Source organism: Macadamia integrifolia, chromosome 3 (genome assembly GCF_013358625.1).
Source record: "Macadamia integrifolia cultivar HAES 741 chromosome 3, SCU_Mint_v3, whole genome shotgun sequence".
NCBI lineage: Eukaryota > Viridiplantae > Streptophyta > Magnoliopsida > Proteales > Proteaceae > Macadamia > Macadamia integrifolia.
The window spans coordinates 33,415,440-33,435,162 of record NC_056559.1 but is presented as its reverse complement, the minus strand read 5'-3'; the positions used below and the strand labels follow the sequence as shown (position 1 = coordinate 33,435,162).

General features: G+C 36.9%; 1 protein-coding gene across 1 annotated transcript; it reads right to left on the bottom strand.

Annotated features, from left to right (window-relative positions):
* Nucleotides 1-12,763: 12,763 nt before the first annotated feature.
* Nucleotides 12,764-18,467, bottom strand: LOC122074957 (protein THYLAKOID FORMATION1, chloroplastic-like). The gene is made up of 5 exons (XM_042639954.1): nucleotides 18,051-18,467; nucleotides 17,340-17,607; nucleotides 15,374-15,590; nucleotides 13,622-13,737; nucleotides 12,764-13,180 (listed from the first exon to the last, which is right to left on the bottom strand). Exons 1-5 carry the CDS (start codon nucleotides 18,250-18,252, stop codon nucleotides 13,087-13,089), a joined length of 897 nt encoding a protein of 298 aa, XP_042495888.1. The 5' UTR covers nucleotides 18,253-18,467; the 3' UTR covers nucleotides 12,764-13,086.
* Nucleotides 18,468-19,723: the final 1,256 nt, after the last annotated feature.

Sequence of the window (19,723 nt, the reverse complement as noted above, 5' to 3'; positions counted from 1 at the left end):
AGGCCATATCATTATTGAGATCCGGCTCATACGTTCCCACTTGGTTGTCTACCACTTTTTGGATCTCATCCTTGAAATCGAGGATCATCTGCTTTAACCCTTGATCTTCGTCCCTTCGGCGTGGCTCTTCTTGCCTCGCTCCTGTAGCGCGTCGCGCTCCCTCTCTAGGTGCGGGGTTCTCCTTTGCTGCTCGGCTCTAAGGGTTTCTCCCAGATCTTACCGACCCTAAGCTGCTTTGGTCTTCGTCTTGGGCCTGTTCCGACTAGATGCTGGGATTCCTCATTATTCCATTATTCATCTGAGTTACAACCTTGGAGACTTCTCGCATCGTGTCAGCCAATTAGTTATATTTCTCTTGGAGCGCGTCAAACTGAGTTATTACATGCTCATGCCCTTCAACTGGAGTGAGTGGGGGGTTTACTTCCTTACGTACTAGGTCTCTAGCAGAGTGCTGATTGTTTAGGGCATTGTCCTGATCACCATCATTCCGCTGCTCTTCTCCTTCGGAAACTGGGGATAGCCAGGGTGCCAAGGGTTCTCCTGCATTCATATTTCGTGCTTGTGTTGTCTTTTGATAGTAGGTTCTTTTCACCAATACTCACAGTTCCCACAGACGGCGCAATCTATTGCCACCGAGAATCTATAGAAGGATGAACGTCGTCCTGCAAGAACACAGAAGGTAGAGGCCCCGAGATGGCTCCGGTATTAGTCCTCCGACACCCAAGTTAGATACAACAATGCTTTTGAGACTAATGGCGAGTGAGTTGACCTTACCTCTGACAATGTTAGGATTTAAAATGTAACCGCAAGCGTACAGATCAATGTAGCTACGGGTCGAACACATGGAGATCAGCCACTTTATTTTTTTTTCTTTTAATAATGCGAAAGTGAACCGATTAATGGTTATGATCTAATTCTAATTACTGTCCTAAATATATATATCTAAAATAATGTCCTAACCATTCTTCATCTAAGAATTTAAAGACGCAAGCCACACAATTAAAATTAAATAAATAAATAACTGAAAATAAATAACGCACGTAATTAAAAAAATCAATAAAGAAAAAAAATACTGAAATAAAAAAAAAGTAAAAGAAATGGGATAAAGCTAGAGAGAGACTCACAAGTAGGTTTCTCTACTTAGCCCGAGAGATGCATCATAATATGAGCTTCCCTATTTAACCAGAGAGTCACTCTTACAAGGATTACTCTACTTGGCTTTAGGGAAAGGAAGAAAATTGAAATAAAAGCAATAAATTGATGTTTCTATGGCTAGGAGGGGCAAAACCAACATATACACTAGCCATGAACCTTGGGGGAAAGTGATAGCAATAATGTAACGACTGAAATTAAAATCCTAAATTAAGAAAGAAAGGGTAATCAGAAGAGGGAATGAGAGGGGGGGGAGAGAAGACTACTGAAGCAGCCTACTTGAACTTCAACTCTTGAATTGAAAACTTGATCGATTATATAAATGTGCTCATCAGAATTCCTCCACACTTAGGGCCCGTTTGGTATCGTTTCTGTTCCAGAAACGTCGTTTCGTGTCAAAAACGAAAATTTCAGTTTCTGTGTCAAAACGCAGTTTTTAAACGAAAAAATGGTGTTTCAAAATTTCAGATTTTTATCGGGAATTTTTTTTTTTGTAAAATGGAACGAAACTGGGAAGACGGAACAGAGTTCCGTCCAATCTCGTTTTTTCAGTTTTTTTTTTCACTTTTTGTTTCAAAAAAACAGAAACGGACTATAAGTGCACCAAACAAAAGATTCCATTTTTTCGTTTCAATAGAACGAAAAAACTTCAGAAACGCTTTTTTAGAACGATACCAAAGGGCCCTTTAGACTTTGCTAGTCCTCGAGCAAAACAAAAAGAAAGAGAATAAAAACAAAAAACCTAGCTCACTTTTGTAGGAATCACGGTTGCATTTAGCATGTGCAACAAGCCTTTAAACCCCTAGGTCACCTCTAGTGGACGAGTTGTGTCTCGTGGGTGTTTGTAGTGAATATACACCAAAAATTCAGAATAAATAAATCCCAACCTTGGCTAAAGGTAAGGCCCATACCGATCCGGAGCAAAGATAATTTCTCTTAAAAGGGACCCCCACACTTGAACTTTTATTACTCTTTATCAATTCTAGGCACTAACATATTTCTTAATTTGAAACACACCTCGTCTCTTTCAAAATATCCTTATCTTAAGGTAAAACCACTCATGAAGAAATAGGGAACCAATGACTAAGGCGTTGAAGTGTTTTTGACCAAAACATATTACCAAGTATTAATGACATTTGCACATTTTTTTTCTCATTTTTTTCGCTTAATAAACTCTATTCTACTCCACTACTTTTGGCCTGAATGATATGGTGGAGTAAACACCAGATACCCAAGTTACTATGTAGCTTCGCTTTTTTGCATATGACCATAAAGGCAGTGATGCTAGAGTTCTTTCAAAAGTTTTCTCTCAAGGAATTTCGATCAAGCCACCATGCTTCCTGAGACGCAATGACCTGTCTAGTTCCAAGGGAATCAACTCTTATTCTTCTTTATACCACATTTCACATTTCATTTAAAATTGTGCATATGTCAACTCATGCTAAATTAAAAAGAAGGTCTCAACTCCAAATCAAAAGTACAAGGAACCCACAGACTTACATATGGTCCAACACCATAAAACAGGGGTCTCTTATTTTTCAAAAGAAAGTCACATCTCAAGACACATGCTTGTTTCTTTCTTCTTAATAGGGTTTTTATACATTCAAAATGGGAACTTTAATCAAAAATTTTATTTTCATACATCAAGCAATCGAATGGTATGATCATTAGCTAAAAGCCAAAGTAGGACTTCATCCTTTAGCAAGCTCAAAAAAAAAAAAAAAGTGGAAAAAGCAAAAATTGGTTTCCCTCCCTGACACTTAAGTCATGCAATGTCCTCAATGCATGGAAAGAATTAAAAGCGAAGAAAATGCAAGGGGTCATACCTGATTAAAAGTTAGTCATCAGTGTAAAGAGGTTTATGGAGATCCATGACCTTTTCACTACCAGTAGTAGGAAACTAGAGGAATGGTTTCAAATGCTGACCATTAACCTTCGGAATTATCCCTGTTCCTGGATTCAAAATCTCCACAGCCCCATGGAGATATACATTATGGACAATAAACGGGCCATCCCATTGGGATCTAAGCTTACCAGGGAAAAGATGCAATCGAGAGTTGTGCAATAAGACCTTATCACCAATTGCAAAAGATTTGCACAGAATGTGCTTATCATGGAAAGCTTTGGTCTTTTCCTTGTAAATCCTAAAACTTTCATAGGCATCATTCTTAAGTTCATCTAACTTAGATAGTTGGAGCCTATGATGAATTGTCGCATTAGACAAATCAAAGTTGAGCTTCTTGATGACCCAAAAGGCCTTATGTTCCAACTCAACTGGTAAGTGACAAGCTTTTTCATACACCAAATGGTAGGGAGACTGGTCAAGGTCAGTCTTGAATGCAGTCCGATGGGCCCACAAGGCATCAATGAGCCTAAGGGACCAATCATTACAGTTGGGATTAACAAATTTCTCCAAGATTTGTTTGATCTACCTATTAGACACCTCCACTTGGCCACTAGTTTGGGGGTGATAAGGGGTAGATAACTTATGGGTGATCCCATACTTTTTCATTAAGGCCTCAAAAGGTCGATTACAAAAATGAGTATCCCTATCACTAATTATTGCACGTGGTGCACCAAAGCGAAAAAAAAAATGTTCTCTTTGAGAAACTAGACTACCACTTTGTGGTCATTAGATTTACAAGGTATGGCCTCTATCCATTTAGAAACATAATCAATGGCCAAAAGTATGTACAAATTCCTAAAGGAATTAGGAAATGGTCCTATATAATCGATGCCTCATACATCAAAGATCTAAACTATCAAAATAGGGTTGAGGGGCATAATGTTTCTCTTATTGATACGGCCAAAAGACTAGCAGACGGGACAGGCCTTGTAAAAATCAAAAGTATCTCTAAAAAGAGTGGACCAATAAAATTCGCATTGGAGAACCTTTGCGGCAGTCTTCTTAGGTCAAAAGTGTCCACCACATGCATGATCATGACAAAAAGAGAGAATATAATGTTGCTCATGATCAGGAACACATCATCGGATAATCTGATCTGGTCATATCTTAAACAAATAAGGATCATCTTAGAAAAAGTACTTAACTTGGGAATGAAATCTATACTTATCTTGGGTGGACCAGTAATCTGAAGTCACACCTGAAACTAAGAAGTTGACAATGTCAGTAAACCATAGTTCACTGGACATTGCAAATAATTATTCAGCTGGAAAGTTCTCGTTGATTAGAGAATTGACAGTCAAGGAATTGGGAAGCCGGGATAAATGGTTTGCAACTAGGTTTTCAACTCCCTTTTTATCCCTAATTTCTAAATCAAACTCTTGCAAAAGTAAAACCCACCTAATGAGATGGGCTTTGGCTTCCTTCTTCTGAACTAGGTATCTGAGAGCAGAATGATCAGTATACACCACCACATGTGGACCAACTAAGTAAGACCGAAACTTTTCTAATGCAAACACAACAGTTAAAAATTCTTTTTCAGTGTTTGTATAATTGAGTTGTGCATCATTTAAGGTCCTACTAGCATAGTAAATGACAGTGGGTAACTTATTAATCCTTTGACCCAAAACCGCTCCTATGGTAAAATTCGAAGCATCACACATCAGTTTAAAAGGTTCAGTCCAAACAGGTGGTTGAATAATGGGTGCATTGGTCAACTCTTTCGTAAGTTGTTTGAAGGATTCTAGGCACTCTTTAAAAAACTCAAAAGTATGATATTTGGCAAGTAATGAAGTGAGAGGTCGGGATACCTGATTAAAGTTCTTAATAAATCTTCTATAGAAGCCCGCATGCCCTAGAAAAGACCGAACGTCCTTGACAGATTGAGGAGGTGGTCAGTTATCAATTAAATCCACTTTGGCTCTATCTACCTTAATTCTCTCATTGGACATTACACGGCCTAAAACAATACCGGATTTAACCAAAAATGGCATTTCGCCCAATTCAAAACCAAATTCTTAGATGTGTACCTTTTCAAAACTAGAGAAAGATGATGAAGACATTCAGAATGAGAATTCCCATGAATTGAAAATTCATCCATAAATACTTCTAAGTATTTTTCGACCATGTCAGAAAAGATACTCATCATACATCATTAGAATGTAGCAGGGGCATTACAAAGCCCAAAGAGCATACGCCTGTAAGCAAATGTTCCATATGGACATGCAAAAGTGGTCTTATGTTGGTCCTCTAAAGCAATTGGGATCTGGTTATAGCCAGAATATCCATCAAGAAAATAATAGTATTCATGTCCAGCTAACCTCTTTAACTTCTGGTCAATGAATGGCAATGGGAAGTGGTCCTTCCAGGTTACCCCATTAAGTTTCCTGTAGTCTATGCACACTCTTCACCCTGATTGGACACGGATTGGAATTAGTTCATTATTGGCATTGGGAACTACAGTCACCCCAGACTTCTTAGGCACTACGTGAACTGGGCTTACCCATTGGCTGTCAGAAATAGGATAAATTATTCCATTATCTAGGCACTTTAGGATCTCTTTCTTAATGGCTTCCATCATCACTGGGTTAGCTCTTCTTTGGGGTTCCGTGGATGGTTTGGAATCCTTCATAATATGTATATGATGTTACACAATAGAAGGACTTATACCCTTGATATCAGTCATGGTTCATCCTAGGGCTTTCTTATTATCTTTTAACACTTTAAGTAACTTCTCTTCCTGGCTAGAAGTCAAATTTGAAGAAATTATTACAAGAAGAGTCTGGTCAAGCCCTAGGAAAGCATACCTCAAATTAGATGGCAACCTCTTAAGATCTATCTCAGTGGGCTCAACTATGGAAGGTTTGAGAATGGAATTGGAAAGTTGTCCTAAGAGTTCCACAGGTGTGTGAAGACTTAAGACTTCAGAAAAGAAATTTTCACTATCATCATCCAACTCATTCATATAATCTTAGAATTCTGAATCAAAATCAATATCAAAGTTGGTAACTAAACCATCAGAAAAATCCAGAAAATCCTCAAGCATATTTATCTCTTCTTCCATATGGGTCGCTTGCCTATCTTAAACATGTTAGACTCAACAATTTGGTTACTAAAATATAACCTTAGGAAACCATTCCGACAGTTGATTAATGCATTACTGGTAGCCAAGAATGGTCTTCCTAACATTAATAGGATCTCATCCTTGATTGAGAAGGGCTTAGTATCTAACACAATGAAATCAATAGGAAAAATAAATTCTCCCACCTTTAGTAAGACATCCTCAACCATCCCTTTAGGAATCGTAACAGATCTATCTACCAGCTGAAGAGTAGTTCCGGTGGCTTTCAATTCTCCCAATCCTAGTTGCTTATACACATAGTAAGGTAAAAGATTCACACTTATGCCAAGGTTAAGTAAGGCATGCTCAATCTAGGTGTTGCCTATGACACAAGATATGGTAGGGCTCCCTAGATCCTTAAACTTGGCTGCTATAGACTGAGTAATTATGGAACTAATGTTACCTGCCAAGAACTTTTTTTTTTTTTTTGCACACAAGTGATATGTTTGTGAATACACAAATCTTTCAGTACCTTTGCATAGGCGGAGATTTGGGATATGGCATCCAAAAGAGGGATGTTCACTTCTACCTATTTGAAGACTTCTAAAATTTTATCCATGGAAGTAATCTTCTTTTTGTTTATCAAGCGATCAGGAAATAAGATAGGAGGAACATAAGGACTATTAGGGATTTGCCCCTTTTCAGAAGAATCATTTTTTTCCTCAACCAAATTATCTTTAATTTCAAAAGAATCTTTAGGTTCATTAGACGAACCTGGAACAAGAGGCACACTTGTGTCCTCAACTGAAGGAGAGTTAACAGGAGTAATAGATGGGGAAGATTTAGGAACGCTCTGTTGGTACTCTCTACCACTCCTAAGGGTATAAACAACATTACATTGGTTAGAGGGACCTTGTTAGGTTTGACCTTATACTATATTTAGTGGTGTATTAGTTGATGCTTGTGAACTAACAAGCAGATGATGCCTAGGGTTAGGCTCTGGTCGACTGCATAAAGTTCCTTTCTCCCTCTCCTGCATATTTGAGATAACTTGGGTGAGTTCTCTCGTAAGATTTTGATGGCTTGTCATGAGGAGGGCCATATTTTTTTTCAAATCACTTATTTTACTTACCTCTCCAGTGTTGGTAAACCTAGGGGGTTGCTGATAAGATGATAGGAAAGGATATCACTTCTAAGCTTATTGGTCTTGTGAGTTGGGAAAAACTTCTTAAGGAAGAAAACTGTGAACTGTTTCCATGAGGTTATGGAATTTGTGGGTAACCCATACAACCACTTTTTAGCTTGGTCTTTTAATGCAAAAGTGATAAACCTAAGCTTAACAACATCATCAGAAAGCTATTGGATCTTAATTAGAACACATACCTCTTCAAATTCCCTTAGAAATAGGTATGCATCCTCAGAGGTCAACCCATGGAAGTGAGGCAACATAGTGATGTATTGAGATTTGAGTTCAAAATTATTACCTTGGGCTTGTGGTAGAACTATGCAGGAAGGCTGGGCTATTTTAGCAGGGTAGAACCTATCTTTTAGAGATTTAGGTGAAGGGTTTTGATGTTGGTCTCCCATATTGAAAGGTTTTAAAGAGAGCAAACATATAGGGTCACTACTTGTTGGATCTCTTTTTTTTAACCTATTCTTAGTATTACATACCCACCTAATACTCATGCAACAGAAAACTACCCACAACTAGAGTAAGACAAGCACAAAAGAATGGATAGCAAAACTTTTTTTTATGATTTCTTTTTTATTTTTTTTATTTATTTTTTGGATTTTTGGGAGCTTACCAGCAGGGATCCGGGGTTGCTCAGGTCAATTCCTGAGGTACTGCTACAGGGTGAAACCTATCTTTATCATACTGTGAGGCATGACGACCTCCACCGATACAACTATTATTGCAAGTTATTTTTCTCTGGAATTCAATAAAAAAAAAAAATGAAAAACAAAACAAAACAAACAAAGCACTCCAATTTACCAAAAGAAAGCGAAAAATAACATGGAACTCTATCCAATAAAGGCGCCAAAAACTTGTTAGGATTTAAAATATAACCATAAGCGTATGGATCAGTGTAGCTACAGGTCGAACATAGGGAGAGCAGCCACTCTATTTTTTTTTCGCTTCTTTTAATAATGCAAAAGTGAACCGATTAATGGTTATGATCTAATTCTAATTACCGTCCTAAACATATGTATCTAAAATAATGTCCTAACCATTCATCATCTAAGGATTTAAAGATGCAAGCCACACAATTAAAATTAAATAAATAAATAACTGAAAATAAACAACCCACGCAATTAAAAAAAGTAAGGGAAAAAATGCTGAAATAAAAATAAAGTAAAAGAAAAGGGATAAAGCTAAAAAGAGACTCACAAATAGGTTTTTCTACTTAGCCCGATGCATGCATCATAATATGAGCTTCCCTACTTGATCAGAGAGTCACTCTTACAAGGGTTACTCTACTTGGCTTTAGAGAAAGGGAGACAATTAAAATAAGAGTAATAAATTGATGGTTCTATGGCTAGGAGGGGTAAAGCCAACATATACACTAGCCATGATCCTTGGGGGAAAGGGATAGCAATAATGTAACGAGTGAAATTAAAATCCTAAATAAATGGTAGTCAGAAAAGGGAATGAGAGGGGGGAGAAAAGACTACTGAAGAAGCCTACTTACTTGAACTTCAACTCTTGAACTGAAAACTTGATCAATTTGAGATACTACCAATACTAAAAACCAGATCTGGAATAAACTAAATTTGAAATTTCTAGTACTAGAGAAAACAAATCTGAAGAAAAAAAAAATTGAGCTTGAAAGACATGCGTCATAGTTTGTTCTTGTCACCTAGAACTAAGCCTAGAACTAGAACTTGAAAATTACAACTTCAATTGCTTAAATAATAAAAATAAAAGACTGAATAAAAAAAAAGTGTTTACATTAATTGAATAAAAAGAACTTACAAAAGTATTTAAAGTATAAACCTAGAACTAGAGCTAGAGAAAGAGAAAACTAGAGAAAGATATAGAGCAACTAAGAAAAAACCCTAGAAGAAGAATGAAGTGCCTCCTCCCCTTGTGTTAATTCTATTATATAGAGAATGGGGGAGGGAAGCTAACGATTTTAGCTTCTAAAAAAAAAGATTTTTTTTAATCTTGTTGATGAAGTGGAGGAGAGAGAAGAGAGAAAACATGTGGAGAGAGATCTCCCACGATTTTTCTTGCCTTTATCTTCCTATTTTTTCTCCCTTTTTCTATTTTTCTCTCTCTTCTTGCACAATAAACCCCCTTTGGCCGATTTTTCTTGCTTGGATTTGGACAATATTCTATTTTAATAGGAAATTCCACCCATGCCCTTGTCTTTTTTTTTTTTTTTTCTTCTTTCCTATTTTTTGTCTTTATTTTCTCTATCTTCTTCAAACTTGTGTACAACTATCTTGGCTGACCTCCTTTAAGTGATGAGTACAAGAGAGAAAATCTTGCTAAGAGGTTCGAACTTGAGACCTCCTAATAAGTAAGGGATTTTGCACACCACAACTCACCAACTACACTAGGTAGTTGTTGTTATCAAAAACGAATCTTCAATCACTTAAGGATTTGGTCCATCGATCCTTATTGACATTTAGAATATTTCTTATACCCTTGAGACAACTACAGATGGTATGGTTCTGCATCGCGGTTCAGTTCTGATCCATTATTCTTTTTCTGACTCGAAAAGAATAATCACTTGTACGGTTGACCAAACGAATGTGTACTTGCAATTGAACACTTTCATCTTGCTCAGAATTTCATCCTCTTTGCAACCATGAAAAGAAATAGGACCTCTTTACGTGTAAAATTGGAGATATAGCATTCGATAGTCCTTAAGGCATTGAAAGTATAAAACCTACAAAAAGAGAGTAAAACCCAAGGTAGCTCCATTCTAAATATGTAAAATGCATGTTTTATTACACTAGATTTCACACATAAATGTGCTCATCAGGCAACTACTTTGGTTCTCTCTTATAGGATCGGGTCCTGTAGAGTCCTACTAGGAAACACCCTTCTGCTTTTGATGAACTTGGGGCTATTTTGGAGGATCCCCTCTTGCTCGTCTCCTCTCTCTACGGGGAATATTCCCATCCCTTAGGGGTCATCTCACCTTTAGGCTGGTAGAGTCCTATTATGACTCTACTACTGAGAGAGGGTTCCAATTTTTCTCGTTATCTTGGCATCCAAAATCCTAGGTTTCCTGCGCTGCCCCAACTTTCTTTTGTATCTGGGTATACGGCTGGATGCCACGCATCAACATCTTGTTGGTCAATCAATTTGTGCTTATCAATATTGCATATGTTGTTCAGATATACAAGGAATAGGATATTGAAATGATATGTATGACTTACCTTGTTGAAGGGAAGTGTTGTTCCAATATAAGAAGATGAATCAAAATGATGAAAATGAATTGAAGGCTGAGATGTACCAATGGGCACTTTAATGAAGACTGTCGATGCCCCCTATTAGGGTAGCCAGGTGAACGCGAACTGGCTTCCAAGATGTACAATAGTCTATGGCTTTTGGTAGTAATGGTGCACTCCCTTACTGCAAACCGCTTTAAGTCATTAAAAGTTGTGCTCAAACTCACAAAACAATGTATGAAATCTCAAAACTGAACTCAAGGTTGTAGGAGAGAAATCGAGACAATAGAGAAAGAGAGCTTTGTGAGAAAATATTGCTTGAGAATTACTCATGAATGGCTAGGGATGACCCCTATTTATAGAGTTTTTATAAAAATAGACATTGAAAACAGCTTTGAGTGAGTTTCATACGAGATGCGTCGTTCTCCACTATCTGACGACATCATCCAAACTTCACTACGCGACAAATCGAGTATGTTCAAAACCAAAACATGAATGGCGTGAGGAGATATACCTCTCTTAAAGAACCCGTACCCTTCGAGTCCTATTTTTACTTATTAACCTCTCGTCATTCTTTTCCACTTTCAACGTGCAACTAAAGTCTCCACATAAAATTGCCTTTTCTCAAAAGCAACCCAAAACCATAAATCTTGTGGAGGGAAAACCAAATTTCAAAGCCAAAACACTTAAAAAGGTATTTTGAAGTGTTAAGTTTGTTTAAAATTTCTTGACCCGTTTTGAAGAATGACCTAATATATTTTGGTGGTGACCCGAATGAGATTTTTTTTCTGAGATCTGTGATGGAAGTAGAGGTCCGAAGCCCAACATTGATCTCGTATGGGAGTGCAGGGGCTGTACGGTTTGACCCAATTGATAGCGACCCGATGGATCGACCCACGACTTGGAGAAGCATATAATGTAGTATCATCTTATTGAGCAAGCAGTTGTAATTTGGGGGGGTTTTTGAGCTAGGGTTTCAGAGCGAGTTTTCTCGTCGCTGTTTGGATGTAACCTCTCTTCTTCATGGTGAAACGTCTTCTTCTTCACTTGAGGACATAGCACACCACATCGGTGTGTGAACCTCGTTAAATCTCTGTGTGTTATGTGAATCTGTTTTTGTTTATTTTTGTATTTATTGATGTTTGCTATAACATGAAGCTTATTTTTTAAATACTTTTTCCAACAGTATTGATATCGATGCCAATCCGCGAGAACTATGTGCACTAGAGGCACCGTGGATTGTAATTCCTGATCCTCCAGTGCTAAACAAAAAAAATCATTCGTCTAGTTCAATTGGTTTGTTAGTAAAGAATTGCTTTTTCATCTGTAATGCAACAGCATGGACCATTAAACAACAGTTGTAACTTCTAGCTTTTACCACCCTTTTGGGGAATATACATCAAAACCCTATTGATTGGGAGGTGCATGTTTATACTTCCACACACAGGCACATTACATCTGCTTTTGAGTTCCACAAGGGTGCAGCTGAACATGCATACATGAGGATCAATGGGAAGCCATGGAAATAGACCCTCCCTGCAGATGATGACACTGTTGTGGTTGAAATCTCTCACCATGGTGAACATGCTTGCTGTACCGTGTTGATCATCCAAAAGTGTCCAGGATCCCACATAAAACTCTAGTTATCATGATGAAGACGCCAATAGTAATGAAGAAGACTCTGGTGAAGACTCAGAAGAGAGGAGAAGGTTTCTGGATGAATTTGACTTTAGTTGTCTCAATCGAGCTTTGCAATGTTTAGCCCCTTTTATGTAAATTGTTTCCTACATTTCTTATCTATCTTGTTTGAACTTTCATGATACTGTTATGGTATATTTATTTGATCAGTTATCTGCTGTGGTTAAGCATGCTAGTTATCATGTTGCCGCTAGTCTGGTAATTTTTTTCACTTTTTGAATACTTGACTAGGTAATTGAATTTGATGGTATGCTTTCTGATCACACAGGAAAATAAGGTAGCTATAGATAATAACATTAACATGGTTCTTCTCTTGTCTGTAGAGTACAGTAAAAATTTCTTGATCCCCATCCCAATGGATTCAGCATGTATTAATCCTTCTGATGCATTGAACAAGACTCATCTTCCTGGCAAGTAAACCATAACTAGCTTCATATTCCAGGGTTCTAACTGCTTCTGTTTCCTTGTCGTAGTTAACTCCAAGGGTTAGCTTTGATAAAGATCTTCACATAATATGTGTTGAATAAATGATCTTAAAGTGCATAGACCTCCAAATATTAAAAAATTTCATACAGTGGAAAATGATGGTCCATATGCAGTCTCCATATGGTAGCTGACATTAGTTAAATGCATTAGAAGCAAAATAAGGCTCCCCACGGAAGGGGGAGGTATGGGGTGGAGAAGATAAAGGGTAAGTCATTACAGAAAATGCATCTGGATTCTGGATTACCATAACTGATACATCGAGAATACAAATTTGTATCCAGACAGATGATGCCCGTAACTGGGAGGCCATGCTATGCCTCAGATTACATGAATTAGAGATTTGAAAATTATTGGAGTGCACGGTAGAACTCATAGAATTGACTTATTGGCCTGCATATTGGAATTGTCCTAGACATTTTGCAACGGCCTCACTAGCCTTCTGCAATTCTGTCCTTTCTTCTCTTTTCTTCTTTTCTCTGTGAAATATTTCAAAAGTTATCAGTATTATTATCAGGCAAAAAGAGTATTTCAGAAGTGTGCATACTAGAGCAACAATGAGACGTCTATGTCATGGAAATGTTACTGCATCTTGGAAGTGTAAAAACTAAGTTCCAATGAAGATGAGAGCACTAAAAGGCCATCCTTGTTATGTGCAATAAGAGGTGAAACAGACATGAACTAGAGTAGTTAAGACAGAAAAACATCGGTCTCTAACTACCAGTTTCATGGTTCTATCAATAGTGTGAATCCTTGCAGAAGGTTTGGACCAAAGTTGTGTTCATACTTTCAACCATCTAGTAGTATGGATATTCATTGGTTTTAATGCTATATCCAGATTATGGATGTATTATTAAAATGCATGAAATGGATGCAGCAGCAAGACTTAAACTTCAGACTGGAAGGAAACTGTTTGTTACCTGTCCACGTACTCCTTCAGGAGCTCCTTTGCTTGAACTAACTTGGATAGTAGGTTGCGATATACATCAAGGTCCCGATCAACGCTTCTTTTGTTTATGTTTAAGGCTGCACAGAGCTGATAGAAAAACAAAGACTGAATGTCAAGCTACAAATTAATATTTTCTATTTGTTTTGTCTCTATACACTAGAAGGCAGAGCAGATAAGCATTGTCTCTATTCTTCTTCGACCTAGAAAGCAGAAACAGATTGAGCTTGAGAAAATATTTCACCATATCATAAAAAGGAAAGGCTCATATAATTTACCCCCACCCAGTTTTCTTGCCCAAATATGGTTCACATGCAGAAAAACCATTACTTATCAGTTTTATCTTTGTTAGAATTGCATCACTTATCCTTTTATTCAAACTTGTAGATAGAAAGGGAGAAGAATGTAGGCAGAGATAACAAAGAATTGGTCAGCCAGGTAGCCAGTATGATTCAAGACTTATGTACTTTTCGATCAATTAAACCCCATGAGTCGTATGGGCATACTTTTTCTGAGTTTTAGTCTGTAGAGGGCTTATGTTGATTAGCAGTGCCCAGTTTCACTTTCTGAGTTTTATTTTTGCTACACAACCACAATGTGCAGTTTGTTCTTAATGAAATACGGTCTGTTATTCCTAAGCCTCCATGAAATGTGCTTTGGCTTCTTGCATCTCTGGGGTGTTTCAGTTCTTTCTCATGAATCATGATGTTTATTATTTGGGCAACTGATAGTGATAAGGCAGAAACTACCACTACGATAAGACAGAGGTAGCCATATCTATTGAGCTATATTATTACTTGAGTGGAGAAAAATTTGTCTTTTCACTTGGAATATGCATCAAAATTTTGGTTGTGTCCTAAATGATAGAATAGTTAAAGCCTTAATGCTTTTCAAAATTAGGCATTAGCCTCGAGATTTGATTTTTCTGACTTAGAAGATAAGGTAAATCAAGTAATGCTTTGAGTTGGGCATTGAATTATAATTATTCTTGGAAAATCATAGACATTCTTTTAAAAAATATTAGGATTAAGAAAATAAGAACTTAATGGAATCTTTCTGTAGCAGAATATGAGCAATACCAGCTAATTAAGTTGGGAAAACTTTTAGCCAGAAGAGGGTCTCATGGAGATTTTTTATTTTGGTGGGTATCGTTCTTATACCCTTTTTAATAAAATTCTCTCTTTCAAACAAAAAGTGGGACACATTCTGAACTCAGAGATCTAGATGGGATACATTGACTGGCCAGTTAAAATCCCAATTAACTTGTGGTAACATTTGCTCGCTTACTGGCGGAACTATTCCTAATGATACATGGGCCTCATAAAGAACAACTCCTGAGAGAGAGAGAGAGAGAAGAAACACACACGCCCATAATAATAATGTAGATTCGTTATATGAGTTCATGATTTATACTCATTAGTTCAGAAGAAGGGATAAAGACTGACAGTATTTGTCAAAGATGTAAGATGTAATAGTGGCCAATTGCATAATTGGCCAATTTCAGGATATGATATTTTCAGGAAAAGTCAATTATAATATCTTCTGACAAGCCTATTACTTGGTTTCCCACTGGGGGTGGATAGAAAAATAAAAAAAAGACTAATAAAAAGTTGAAAATCTGGTTGTGTAATTCTTCAGTTTGCAGGAATGGATCCTCCAAGAAAACAGATAAAAAAGGTACAAAATTTCTTTCAAATATGCTACAGAAGGTGGCAAGCGTGCTTACCTTCTCTAAGATAGTTGGCTCTGTTGCATTTGCCAACTCCAAAAGACGAAACAACCCAATTGCAAAGAAGCGACTATAGCTGAAACTCCCATTACCACCAGCCCGTTCCGAAATGTCTTTTAGAATCACTTCAACTTCTCCTTCTCTCGATGGAAAATCAACCAATGAACTGGCACTCTGTGAACGGGCCCAGTCTTCCAACTTTTTTGCATCATTTCTGTGGCAAGGACAATCAGCAACTTTAGGTTGTAGAATTCTTTGAAGATCTACACTAGCCAAAAGAATCTAATGGAGTCTAGCAAAAAGGGCTCAAAGGAAAGAAATTACAATTTTCCAAACATAATTGAATAGTTCACTCCCAGACATTAATTGCAGAACGTTTAATCTTTCATCATATGGTCATCAATGATCTCCTTGTGCATAGAAAGATTGGAGGAGATTCATGATTATTATCTACTCTACAAACAAGCAGTATTCCAACATAGCAGCCTCCTGGCAAATGATCAGACTCTTTCAAAATTATGCTTGATTCCCATGGGAGCTGACCAAATCCAGAACTCTTCTTCCATCTAATCACATGCTGGACAAATTAAACGGCAGATCTCCTACTTAGAAGTATAAGGAGTCTGATTATTTTATGTCAATGTATCTGTAATTTCTTTCCACCTGTTTGTATTGTTGATCTTTCTTTTATTCTTTTGAACATATTTCAGTTTTCAACTGAAAAATGAAATCCTCAGTGAAGATCTCTCTTTTCTTTCAGAATATCTTACTAGTTACATCTATACCTTAATTTTTTCTTTATTCTGCAATTCCTAGAATTAATTTTTTTTTTGTTGTTATGAAAACTTCTCTTTATGCAATTTCAGATTTATTTCCATTCTTGTTCTTGTTGAATCTAATTTGTTTCAAAGATAATGTTAAAGGTTTCTTTTGCATTTTGAATTGAATTGAATTGAATCGAATCGAATCGAATCTCAACTGTTCTGTATTTTTTTCCTTACTCTTATTTTCTAATTTCAGTTGCAAGTGCTTCAATTTAAGAATTTTAGATCAAACCTGATATTTCACAATTTCATTTTTTTTTCCGCTGCGAAATATATATCCCCAGAATGACTAATTTCGGATTATACTGCAGAGTAAAACTCAAATTATAAGCCCTGGATTTTAATACAAAAAGTGCACATCTCCAATTGCTGTTTCCCTGAATCAGATAGTTCATATTTCTTAAGTAGGTGCGCACAAGTACCTGCAAACAGGATCTCTCCCTTTTAACCAATCTTCAAAAACCTGTTACAGAGAAAAGTGAAACATACAAGATTGAAGAGCCAATCCCCCTCACTAACATCAAGAAAACCAGTCTTCTAAAACTTTTTGTATAGTTGCCCAGCTCCATTTTAGGCAAAGATTTAAGGATTGGGATCCAGGATGCATCACTGACCTCGATCAAGAGGCGAGCACACACATATACCCACCACTCCCCTCAGTAGCACCATGAAAATCAGTTTTCTTAACACTGCAGGCAAGGATTTAAAGATGCGCTTGTTCTGGCTATAAATCCTTGGCTGCCAGTGAGAAGACACAGTTTTAATTCTAAGGGTGGCCAATTCATGCAATATATAAACAGGTTAGGGCGATTCAAGTCTGACCACCCCTTCATGAGGGCCCTGCGAAACTGGGACCCTTACACTGAAAATGTGTCCATCTTTTTTTTAGAACATCTGGAATTGAAGTCATGAAACCAACATAAAAAACATCATGTCTCTGAATCCTAAAGAATCCTAAAGCTCAAAAGTTGGATGAGCAGGTATGAACTCTTTACATGTTTCATATCAACTAATCACTAATGTTATGGATATTACATTACAGCAAACTGAGATAAAAATGGATTTATACTTCTAATAAAGCATAACTGCTAAGGCAAGTTGGCTACGTGGCAAGAATGAGAAGAAAAATGCCAACGGACCTGTACTGTTCAGGATCCTCCTTCAGTGACTGGACATACGCTCTGAAAATGGCTTCTCGATCCTCATCACTTGGATAACCTTCCATCAGCTTATCATACACAGTGACAAAGCCAAGAGCAAACACAGGATCATAACGGTATGTCCTCTTGTACCTCATCAAATGCTGTTGGACAATCAGTTCCTGCAACACTGTATTGTATACACCAGGGATTGGCCGTTTGTATGCCTTGAGAAAATTCAACTTCGTCTCAGATACAGGGGGCGCATCTGTTGAGACAACAAAATAAGTAGCCTAATAGTTTATTAAACTCTTCAGTTTCCTTATGAACAACCTCCAACCCCCTCCCCACCACCTCAAATAAATAAATAAATAAAAAGGACATTTTCATTCCTATTCATCATCTCATATCAAATGTCAATAAGAATTAAGCTTATCAATAATGATTATGCTACAATCGATGAAAAACGCAGTAAAATTTCGATGTTATGCTACAATCAATATCCAATTCTCTTCAAGCATCAAAGTAGTCTGTTTCTTGAATCTTGTTTGTTCTCTCAAAATTTAGAGAAAAATCAAAATTACTTTCTCACGTAAATACATTACTCCAATCTAAGAAAATGCATATCTTCCAAAGAATCGCATAGAAAAATTGAACTGAAAATAAATAAGGCTGTAAGCAGAAAAGCAAAAGGATTGAAGAAGAAAGTACCTGACACAGTTGACATGCATTGAATAGCCAGACGATGACTGCAAGTCCGGGTACCAAAACCATACGGATCAGAGGCAAAGTTCGCTCGAAATCGAAAACCATAGAAAGACGAAGACATTGATCGAGTCGCCGCTGAAACCTTCACTTTCCTATCCAAAGCTTGACCTAAAGCGGAAAAAGATAAAGAAGAAATGGTCGCCATTACAGATACGATTTGTTCAGCAGAAGCTTAAGGGGAAGAAGAATTGAAGCAAAAAAGAAATTTGCAGGGATTTCAGAAATGGATACGCCTTTCTTAACGAAGATTGGGAAGTCCGCAACAAGAACGGCATTTTTCGCCCACTCACTTTCTAATTAGTGAGAGAAAGCGAAGTGAAGAGTGAGGACAGCGGAACTGGGGTCACAATTTTCACAACAAAGCAAGGAAAGGCTTATCCTGTTTAAAGAAAATTTGAAATCCCTGCCCGGAAATTTTAAACATCAGCCAGTATAAAATTTACACGTGTAATATCTCCAATGAATGCTGACCTATCGCTGCTAGTGTGTGTTAGTTATTGGTTACAGTCGTAACAGTCGTTAGCATAGATAACTTAAGTGAGATGCTTCAAGCAATGGGATAGTTTTGAAAGGGTCATGTCATGTGCCAATCAGACAAGAAGGTGAAGGGAGCCATCGCCCAGCTGGCTGCCCATTATCAAGGTTATCCTCCACGTTTCCTCATGTTTCTTAACGTGTTTCCAATATGTGTCAAATTGTAGACAACTTGGTCCGGAAGGCAGTGTGGTTAAATAGGCATTTTTGCCTTGAATAGGTAGGCATTGAGACACTGTTGAATTATAGTCCTTGAGAGAGAAAATATTCCATCATTTTAGAGGACATTTTTTTTTTCTTTTAATTATTATTATTATTATTATTATTATTATTATTATTATTATTATTATTATTATTTTAAAATTTATTATAGTTAGGCTCAAGTTGAACTCATGACTTCTTAATTTTGAGAAGTTGAACTTTTGCTGAGTAACCACCAATTTCAAATTCTTAAATTGCAGGTATTAGGTAGTATGGTGTTATGCAATTGAGAAAAAAATTGATACCATAATCTCGGCAAAACTAGAAAGTGTATATGATTAGTTATACTAGATAAGCTTTGTCAAGCTAACAAATCTGTCATGTGACAAATAGGGGCCCAAATTTTGTGGACTAATAATCAATCAATTCTATGTACAATTGTCAAGTTTCAAGTCAAATGGAGATTACCCAGTGGCATAATAGAGCTTTAAAAACCTAGAATTATGAGAGAATGCATAATAACCGTCATATGCATATTGGGAAGCATATGACTAAGATTTGAATTTGAAATTTGACAATAATTGGGATAATCAAATTGTCCACTATCTATCTAAGGGTTGGAAATTGGAATTGCCATAACATTTTACCATTTGACAAAATTAGGAGTCCACTAAGATAAGGTTATTTAGACTATTTATTTTTCCAAAGACTTTAAAAATTATATGTAGCTGAAAGACTTGGAAATTTCAGTGGTTAAGTCTATCTTTTCTTCACTCATGTGTAGATATATGCATCGAGATGGAGAATATTTGTCCTTGATACAAGCCAACAAATTTGCTTGATAAGGAAACCATATATACAATAGTAACTAGTAAGGAATG